General features: G+C 56.2%; 1 protein-coding gene across 1 annotated transcript in view; it reads left to right on the forward strand.

Annotated features, from left to right (window-relative positions):
* Window positions 1–1,885: 1,885 nt before the first annotated feature.
* The window catches only part of LOC102379653, a 24,106-nt gene continuing 16,469 nt past the window's right edge, over window positions 1,886–9,522 (forward strand). The window contains exons 1-6 of the mRNA XM_025195433.1: window positions 1,886–1,910; window positions 2,047–2,382; window positions 3,924–4,050; window positions 7,239–7,394; window positions 8,737–8,850; window positions 9,054–9,164. Of these exons, the coding sequence (XP_025051218.1) occupies window positions 1,899–1,910; window positions 2,047–2,382; window positions 3,924–4,050; window positions 7,239–7,394; window positions 8,737–8,850; window positions 9,054–9,164 (856 nt within the window). The 5' untranslated portion in view covers window positions 1,886–1,898. The remainder of the gene's footprint in view (window positions 1,911–2,046; window positions 2,383–3,923; window positions 4,051–7,238; window positions 7,395–8,736; window positions 8,851–9,053; window positions 9,165–9,522) is intronic.

The following is a 9,522-nucleotide window of genomic DNA, read 5'->3' on the forward strand; positions in this document are numbered from 1 at the left end:
TTAAAATAAAATTGTGTTGTATGAATTAAGTGTGTAATCCTTGTGAAATCGTGCAATCAGCTAACTACTCCCCCAGCCAGTGCATCCAAACGAATCAGTAAATTGTGTGGGATTTTCTCTATTCCATAACCCACTGGAGACAAAAACCAGCTTGCTACAGCAGCATTGCTAGTGAGGCAGCGCGGAGGGAGCCCATGGACGTGGTGGCTTATTCTCATCTCCCTGGTCCCTTCTGAACGCTTCTCCCACAGGTCTTAATGGCCCTCTCCTCTTTGTAAGGGCCTTGACCTTCCACCAGCCAGGCTACCCTCTTCTCTGCCGTCCATTGCTCCTGGCGAGGAAGCTCCTGTTCCACAGCCCTGCATTTTGTTTGTGGCTCACTGCAATGCAGTGATAGTTGGTGTTGCTTCAATCCAGCCCCAGGCCCCTGGCCTATGAGTCAAGCTCCTCGTTTTGTTTTTCACTAGAGAAAAATGTGCAGCGTTTCATCCGGGCTGATGCAGCTCGCCATCTGCACCTCCCCTTCAGCATCCTAGATCCACCTGTGCCTCTGCCCTGCCCGATGCTGGCCACCTGGGTGAGGAGCAGTCCCAGGACAAAGCCCCGTGGCTTGGACAAGGTCCCTTAGCTCAGACCTTCTCCAGAGCCCATGCACGCGGGGAGGAGGTGTTTTAGCTCCTTATCATCCCCCCGATCCATCCCTTCTGAATATTTCATACCAGGGGTGTTAACAACCCTCTCTTCTTTGTCATGGTTTTGACCTTCGCCCCATCAAGCCATCCTCTGGGCACCCTGACACGGGAGAACCGGCGCCTGGAGAACATGGAAAACCTTCTGCAGAACAGCAACTTCTGGATCCTGCGGCTGCCACCAGGCACTAAGGGGGAGATCCCCCAGGTAAGGACCCCCAAGGGCTAGGATCCTGGGTAGATGCAGACTGAATGTGTTTTTCACATCCTTTAGGCCTGTCTTTCACCATTTGCATTCAGGGAGCGTGATCGTATTGACCTCGAGGCTCTGAGAAGTTGGCAGCACCTAATTTGTTTTGCCTTTTCTAGAGAGCAGGTAGGACGGGGGAGCCTGCAGCTCTGGCTCTGCATGGCTTGTGTGGCAGGCTGGGGACCGGCAGGGTGTGAGCTCAACCTGGGTGTGTGGCCCAGAGCTTCCCATCCGGAAAGGGCAGTCCTTGTGGGTTTGGGAGGTCTTTAGCAAGGTGGGGGGAGCAGGAAGCCACGCTGGAGGGTAGGGCTAGGGTTCAGAGAGACCCTGACAAATCGGAGGATTGGGCCAAAAGAAATCTCACGAGGTTCAGCAAGGAGGCTCTGCTGTCCCTGCTCCTGGGGAGGAAGCTGCCATTTCAGGGTCTCTAACTGGTTGCAGTGCACCCCAGACCCCCCAGGCCTGCCCTGCCCACGCGGAGGAGCAGTCCTAGCGCAAAGCCCTGTGGCTTGGACAAGGTCCCTTAGCTCAGAGTCATATCCGGGCGCTCCCCTTCATTTCTATCACTTGATATCACAGACTTATAGAAAATGCGAGGACCTCGGGAGGTCACATCCAGTCCAGCCCCTGCTCCAAGCAGACCAGCCCTGACTACATCATCCCAGCCAAGGCTTTGTCTAGCCGGGTCTTCAAAACTCCCAAGGATGGAGACTGCACCTCCTCTCTGGGTGACCTGTTCCAGTGCTTTACCCCGCCTAGTGAGAAAGTCCTTCCTCATCTCCAACCTGCACCCCGCTTGCTGCAATTTGCCGCCCTGCAGATGATCCCTGCGATTGCCCTGCAGATTTATCCTAGTCTCCGCGCAGACAGCCCATGCCCAGCTGGGTCCAGGCAGGCAGGAGCTGCGGTTCTCCCTCCGCCCGGCGCTGGCCGCTGTGGGCAGGGCGCGGAGAGCAGGCATGGCCGCGCAGGTAAGCGGAGCATCCCCGGGCTGCAGCTGGGCATCACCCCTGGCCAGCCCTGCCGCTCCTGCGGCTGCCCCGCGCCTGGGGAAGGGCACTGTGCCCGGCCCTGCCCTTGACCTTGGCTTGCTCTCCTCCTTGCCAGGCTCCCGGTGGAGCAGCGTGCCCGCAGGTGGCCCAGATGTCCCTGTGGACCGTGGTGGCGGCGGTCCAAGCCCTGGAGAGGAAGGTGGACTCTGAGGCCACCCGGCTGCTGGGCCTGGAGGGGCGCTCGGGGCTGGCGGAGAAGAAGCTGAGGGTCTGCGAGCAAAGGGTGCTGGAGCTGGGCGGGCAGCTGGAGGGGAAGTGGGGCGCGCTGGGCACCCTGATCCAGGAGTACGGGTCGTTGCAGCAGCGCCTGGAGAACATGGAAAACCTGCTGAAGAACAGGAACTTCTGGATCCTGCGCCTGCCGCCAGGCACCAAGGGGGAGATCCCACAGGTAAGGACCCCCAGCCCGTGCCCTGGGTTGTTTTTTCACACCCTTCTGGCATGTGGGGCTCTTGTCTTTCACCATTTGCAACCAGGGAGCGCGATCGTATTGAGCTCTGAGAAGTCCAGGCAGGACCTAGCTTGTTCTGTCTTTTCTAGAGAGCAGGTAGGACGGGGGAGCCTGCAGCTCTGGCTCTGCGTGGCTTGTGTGGCAGGCTGGGGACCGGCAGGGTGTGAGCTCAACCTGGGTGTGTGGCCCAGAGCTTCCCATCCGGAAAGGGCAGTCCTTGTGGGTTTGGGAGGTCTTTAGCAAGGTGGGGGGAGCAGGAAGCCACGCTGGAGGGTAGGGCTAGGGTTCAGAGAGACCCTGACAAATCGGAGGATTGGGCCAAAAGAAATCTCATGAGGTTCAATATGGACAAGTGTAAAGTCCTTCTCTTGGGACAAAACAATCCCCTGCACCGGGGCAGGCTGGGGGTGACGGCCGTGAAGTGACGGACCGGGGGGGAAAAGAAGATGGACAGGAGCCAGCAGCGTGCCCTTGGTGCCAAGATGGCGCCCGGCATCCTGGGCTGCATTGGCAGGTGCTTTGCCGGCAGATCAAGGGCCATGATTCTTCCCCTCTATTCAGCACTGGGGAGGCCACATCTGGAGTCCTGTGTCCAGCTGTGGGCCCCACTACAGAAAGGATGTGGACAAGTTGGAGAGAGTTCAGCGGAGGACAAAGAAAATGGCTGGGGGACAGGACTGATGAGGAGAGGCTGAGGGAACTGGGCTGGGTTAGTCTGGAGAAGAGAAGACCAAGGGGGATTGAATAGCAGCCTTCACCTCCCTGCAGGGGGGCTGCAAAGAGGATGGAGCTGGGCTGGTCTCAGTGGGGGCAGATGACAGGACAAGGAACAATGGGCTCAAGCTGCAGCAAGGGAAGTTGAGGTTGGATATTAGGAAAAATGTTGTCACTGGGAGGGTGGTGAAACACTGGAACAGGCTCCCCAGAGAGGTGGTGGAGTCTCTATCCTTGGAGATTTTGAAGACCCGGGTAGACAAAGCCTTGTCTGGGATGCTGTAATTGGGGCTGGTCCTGCTTGGAGCAGGGGGCTGGACTAGATGTGACCTCCTGAGCTCCCTTCAACCCTCATTTTCTACGATCCTGTTGCCAGGGCTGCCACAGACTTGCTGCTCTTCCCCCGCAAGGCTGGACCTAGAAAAATAATGCTACAAACGTGTGCCATGGATCCAACTTCTACCACTGCCTTTTAGTGCAGCACCGAGAGCGGGCACCTTGTGCCCGGTCCACCAAGGTGTTTTCGGCAGGTGGGTGCTCAGATTCTCTCCAGAGACATCCGTCTCCTTGGTGAACGGGGCCTTGGCTTCATATCCGTTCCAAGTTTCTGACATGCCTTTTGCTCTCAAGGGCACATGATAAGATCCGTTCCCTGCCAGGAGGATTTGGGGATGTTGAAGTCAGGGGAAAGACTCCAACCTGTTTCAGCGGGCTTTGGCTCTGGCCCTTATCTCAGAAGCTGCTTCTTGTAACCCTCGCGCTTGCAGGTGCCGGTGACGTTTGACGACGTGTCTGTCTACTTCAGCGAGCAGGAGTGGGAGAGCCTGGCCGCCTGGCAGAAGGAGCTGTACAAGCACGTGATGAGGGGCAACTATGAGACCCTGGTCTCGCTGGGTGAGCATCGGTTTTGACTGTCTGATTTGAAACTCTGTCTCTGCAGTTCCCGGTCTGACTACTTGCTAGCTCCTAACGCATTTCCGAAGCATTTATAGCAGACAGCTCGCACCTGTCGTTAAAACTAAAAGCCATGTGCACTGATCTGATCTGTTGCCTGCTCGCTGCAGAAGTGATTGTAGTCACGGGAGCGTCTCACATTAATGCCTTGATTTCAGGAGCTCTGGGAGAAAGTAAAGCACACCAAGGCTCAAATACTTGAGGCTTGTTCTAAGAGCAAAAGATCATGTTTAAAAAGCCAGTGAAGGTCCTGTTTGACTCTCACAGGACTGTCGTGTAATAAAGCTGGGGCTTTTTTGGTCATAAAAGCTTTGCTTAACCATCTGATAATGGCTAGGATGCTGGTGTGTGGAGCCGCCTCCCTAGCACGCTGGTGGAGGCTGTCTTAGTGGTCTTCCACCTGCCTGCATATGCCTCTTGTTTCTTATACTTGGACAGCAAGCTCTGTTTGGATAAAAATGGTGGTCTACCTTTGAGTTTGTACAGAGGGGAGTCTGATCCCCTGTTATAATACGCACGTTCTAAGCTGTTTGCTGGATCGAACCTTTGTGCACCTTTAAAACGTTTCTGATCGCTCCAAATAGCACTGTTCAAGTTTGCCCTAGATTAGGCTCTCAGTGGGGACAGTGGAATTGGTGCAGAAATGATGCTCCTGTCACTGAATGTGTCCCTCCCACTTCTGCATCCTGACAACGGGGTGCTTTCAGCTTCACCCCGTTACACCCTGGAGCAAGGATTCCTAGATGTGCTTGCTGGGCCTTTGTGTTTCCTAACAGACCACTTAGTTCTGATTCCTGGTTTCTATGGTTTGTATTCAAGGTACCACTAAGAGGCCTGCCCTGAGATCAGGCCTCTGCTGTGTGAACACATAATGAGGCAGTCCTGGCTCTGCTGAGTTTGCCGTGTTTGCACACAGGCTGATTAACTTCCTTTGCAGACAATCAAACTGGAAGGTTGTGCTGACAACGTGCTGCTACCTGTGTATTGTGCAGCCAGTTAAATTGTATGCCAAGTTGGGGCTATCACTCATGTTCATAGATTCATAGAAAATGAGGGCTGAAGGGACCCCAGGAGCTCACATCTAGTCCAGCCCCCTGCTCCAAGCAGGACCGGCCCCAACTCCATCATCCCAGCCAGGGCTTGGTCTAAAAACCTCCAGTATACTCACATTGTGAGTATATTGCTAATGCTCAGCAAATTCTGTAATTTGACTGTATTTCCAGAAGCCTGTGAGGCAGCCACACAGGAACCAAAGTGCGAATGAGCTTTTGAACTGGCTAGTGGCACAACCCCCCGCTGCGGTCAACACCCCTCCCCGCGGTGCGAGGTAGCAGCGCATGAAACGCCTGCATGTGTGGTGTGTGGTGCTGTAGACAGGTCTGCGGTGCCACGCGCTGCATGTCCATGCTCATCTGGACACGGCATAAGGGTGTTTATAGACATGCGCCAGGCAGAGGGGAGGGGTGCACTTTAATTAGCGTGTCTCTCGAAGCCACGCTAATTGAAGTGCCTAGAGTATCACATGTATCTGCGTCCCGTGCTGAAAAATGGCCGTGGGGGCACTTTAACTAACGCTCATTTGACAAACTTTAGTAAAAGCACCCCTGCCACCATTTTTCAGCACGGGACGCTGATGTACATGACGCTGCAGTCTGCTGGAGTGTGGTAATTACCGTGCTCCAGGAATTACAGTACACTACTGGAGCAGCTCCAGTGTACCGTACAGTAATCAGTGCCGTAGCAATGAAGTTTGGTGCCCGGGGCAAAGCCCGCAGTGGCAGCCCGCCTTTGCCCATGCCCTGTGCACAGATCTAGGGGCACATGCCCCCCCATGCTTGCTGGGGAGTGCACACAGTGGTGGGAGCCGCCCTTCCTCTGTCCCCGGGTCTCCCCAAATGAGCCTCTCGCGGCTCTGTCCTGCGCCTGTCTCTGCTGGGCAGTGCCTGTTGGCACCTCTTTGCTTCGGTGCCTGGGGCAGTCGCCCTGCTCGCCCCCTTGTGATGGCACTGACAGCAACCGCTGTGATTACAGCGTGCTGGAGCAGCTTCCCTGCACGTGTAAAGGAGCCCTACGAGTCCAGGTGGGAAGGTTTCAGACTCATGGGAGCAGGAGCGTTCCCCGAATGTAAAGTGTCGTCTAATGGACTTGTTTTAAGGAAGGGTCGGATGGAGCTGGTTCTCAGGTCCTGTCCTTATCCTAAACTGTACACGTCAGATCCTCCAGTGCGCGTGTTGGAGCAGGCTTGGGAAACGAGCTGGTTTGTTTCCAGCGCACACTGTGACTCCAGGGGGGGAGTGGGGGAAGCAGACCTGGGGGAGAAGACTGCAGTCTGGTATTTTTTCTTTCTTGCCTACCCCTCTGGGGTGTTTTGTCAGTGTTTGGTACCGACATCCATCCCTGCGTGGCTGTCTGAGCCGCATCCTTTGCCATTGAGGAGGCTGAACGGAGAAGAGATGAGTGTGGCAGGCAACTGGCTGCTTAGCTGGCCAGTAACCCATCGATCTCCTTCCCTAAGCATCCCCGGTCCAGTAGGCCGGATGTTTTAGAGGGGAATAAGAGCACACAGGACCGGATCCAGACCTGATCCAGAGCCCTTGGAAGTCCGTGGAAAGACTCCCGGCGACTCCTGCTCCGCGGTGCAGTGACGTGGCCAAGGTTACCAGGGAGTCGGTGGCAGAGACAGGAAATGAGCACGGCTCCGCCCAGCCCCAGCCCAGAGCCTTTGCCCTGAGACCACCTTCACTTCCTTAAAGGGCCAGACCTCCTTTTTAGGAAAAAACGTTTGCATATTTTAAATCTCACCCCCATCCCCGTGGCTAGATTTGGGTTGTCGGCAATGATGCCGAGCGCTTCACCTGGACAGAGTCTGTCTGGGAGGCTAGGACAGTTCATAGGGGTGTATCTGAGCCACTGCGCACATCTGCTTCATTCCTCTTTGGGGCCAGCCAGCTCTCCCTCGGGAGCACCCAGCTTCCCTCCAGGCCCGCATCATGTCTGCACGATCTGTATTGGCACCTGGCCTGCTGTGTGGGGCGAACGGGACAGCCGGTTTCACCCGATGGAGCGTGATTTTTTCTGTGAGTGCTGACAGGATGTTATGTCCCCTTTGCATCTCCTACCCTGAGCAGACTACGCCATTTCCAAGCCGGACATCCTGTCCCGCCTCGAGCGAGGTGAAGAGCCGTGCATCCGGGACCAGCTGGCAGCGTGGGATGGACCAGAGAAAGGAAGCCAGGAGAAGGAAGGATGGGTGGCAGGTGGGACCCATGCAGTCCCCGGCACAGGTGTGTTTTATCAGCTATCTTGCTGCTGTGAGCGCTCGAGTCTGCAGGGGCTGGGACGGCAGCATCCAGCAAGGTGAAGTTGCTGCATCAGCAGGGCTCTTGTCTCTCTGCTTCCACCCAAGACATGGGGTGCCAGGGGCATGCCTGGTGTTTCCTTGCAGCTGTGGGTGGGGATCGGGGGATGCCCGGCCCTTCCTTCTGCAGCCCTGTCCCTCCCTGCTCGCTCCTGCGTGCGCAGGGAGGAGGGCTGGTGCTGACATCTCTGGGCTGGCCCTTTTGTGCTCTCAGGCACCTGCAGGGACGTAAGAAGAGTAGACCAGTCTCAGCGGCAAACATTGTCTTGCCCTTAGGCTGGGCTCGGCCTTGGAGGAGCCGTGTGCCGCTATGAGGGGCTCTACGTTAGCTGTTACCGCACAGGAAAGAGATCCTGGAGTCATTGTGGACCGTTCACCAAAAACATTGGCTCAGTGCTCGGTAGCTGTCCAAAGGGCAAACAAAATGGTAGGGACGATGAAGAAGGGAATTATAACCCCCCCACAAGAAAGTATCATGATGCCCCTTGATAAATTCATGGCGTGTCCACACTTTGAACACTGTGCCCAGGTCTGGTCCCTGCACCTCCAAAAGGAGAGAGAAGAACTGGAGCGGTCCAGAGCAGGGCAGCGAGGACGATGAGGGCTATGGAGATGCTTCTGCATGAGGGGAGGCTAACGAGGCCAGGCCCGTTCAGGTTAAAAAAGAGACACTTGTGGGGGGGCAGGAGAAGGGTTTATAAAATACTAAATGCTGAAGAGAAAGTCAATAGGGATGTGCTATTTACTGTCTCTCACAGTGCAAGAATGAGGGGTCACAAAATGAAGGTTGTAGGGAGTAAGTTTAAAACTAACCCCAGGATATTATTTTTGGCACTGACGAGTGGGACTTACTGCTGCAGGATGTCGTGCAAGCTGTGTGACTGGCCTATTTGACATGCCCTGATGTCACGGGCCTCAGCCCAGCACGGAGTAACTATAAGCCCCTCTTAAGAAGGGAGGCCGCTAGAGACATACCAAATAACTGCTTAGGACAACAGAAAAGAAAAGAGGAATGGGAGTGGGGTGACACAAGAGACTGAGACGGATACACCTATGATCTGACCCGGTCCATGGCAGTTCTTTGGTTCCTCTTATGTTTGTAGGGGCAAGCGGGCCCCGAGGCACTTGTGTTTTCTCTCTCCCCTGGGAAAAGCGATCCAGCATCGCCAGCTCTGCCTTGCTGACGGTCTCTGTTCTTCCCTCTGTTCGGGCTGGGTATGCAGTGAGTCTGAAAGCAGCATTCACCCCCTCCCCGCTTTCTCTGCCAGTAGGAAATGCCGTTTCCAAGCCTGACGTCCTCCCCCGGGCTGCTGGAGCAGAGGAGCTGCATGTCAGGGACCGGGGAGGTGCAGAGCGAGAGACCCCTGCAGAGCCCAGCACGGGTGAGCGGCGGCTTACAACCTGGAACGGCTGCGGGAGGCGAGATGCCCTCGGCCCGGCGCTGTCCGACGGCCTGTCGCGATGCGCTTTGTCTGTGCTCGCAGTGTAGCCCACGTGCTCCTCTCACCCCGCAGTCTTCTGCTCTAGCAAGGGCAGTAGCGGCCAGTGTTTGTCCCACTAACTTGCTTCTGTTTGCAATGAACAGCGTCTCCTGTTCCCACGTCGGACGCTTTAACCTGGATCAAACGGGAGGCAGCGCCGGGTGCAGGTCTGCGGGATGCAGAGGAGAGAGGAATCCCGCCAGGCCCCGGAGCAGGTAAGCAGGTGATCCTACAGAGATTTGGGGCTTTGGAGGGGAGCAAGGCCCCGTCCGTATCCTGAGAGACTGGGGCTCTTTGGAGGCAGCGAGTGGGACGGGTTGCTGTGAGCTGCCCCAGCCGCGGCTTGTCCTCGCTGTCCTAAAGGATGGTGGTTCGCGGGGCAGCAACCAGGAGTCACACCAGCGTCTGCTCCGCTCAGCTCCGGATGGACTTGCAACCACAGACAGACAGCCCCCGTCCCAAGGAGCTCGTAGCCTAATGCCCGGGTCCTCCCTCTTCTTCCAGAGCCATGGGGCGGCTGCTTTTGTCTGAGCGTTTGGGTGGGATACAGAAAAGCTACTGCCTGCCCCTCTT

Source organism: Alligator sinensis, unplaced genomic scaffold (assembly GCF_000455745.1).
Source record: "Alligator sinensis unplaced genomic scaffold, ASM45574v1 scaffold1568_1, whole genome shotgun sequence".
NCBI classification, from domain to species: Eukaryota; Metazoa; Chordata; order Crocodylia; family Alligatoridae; genus Alligator; species Alligator sinensis.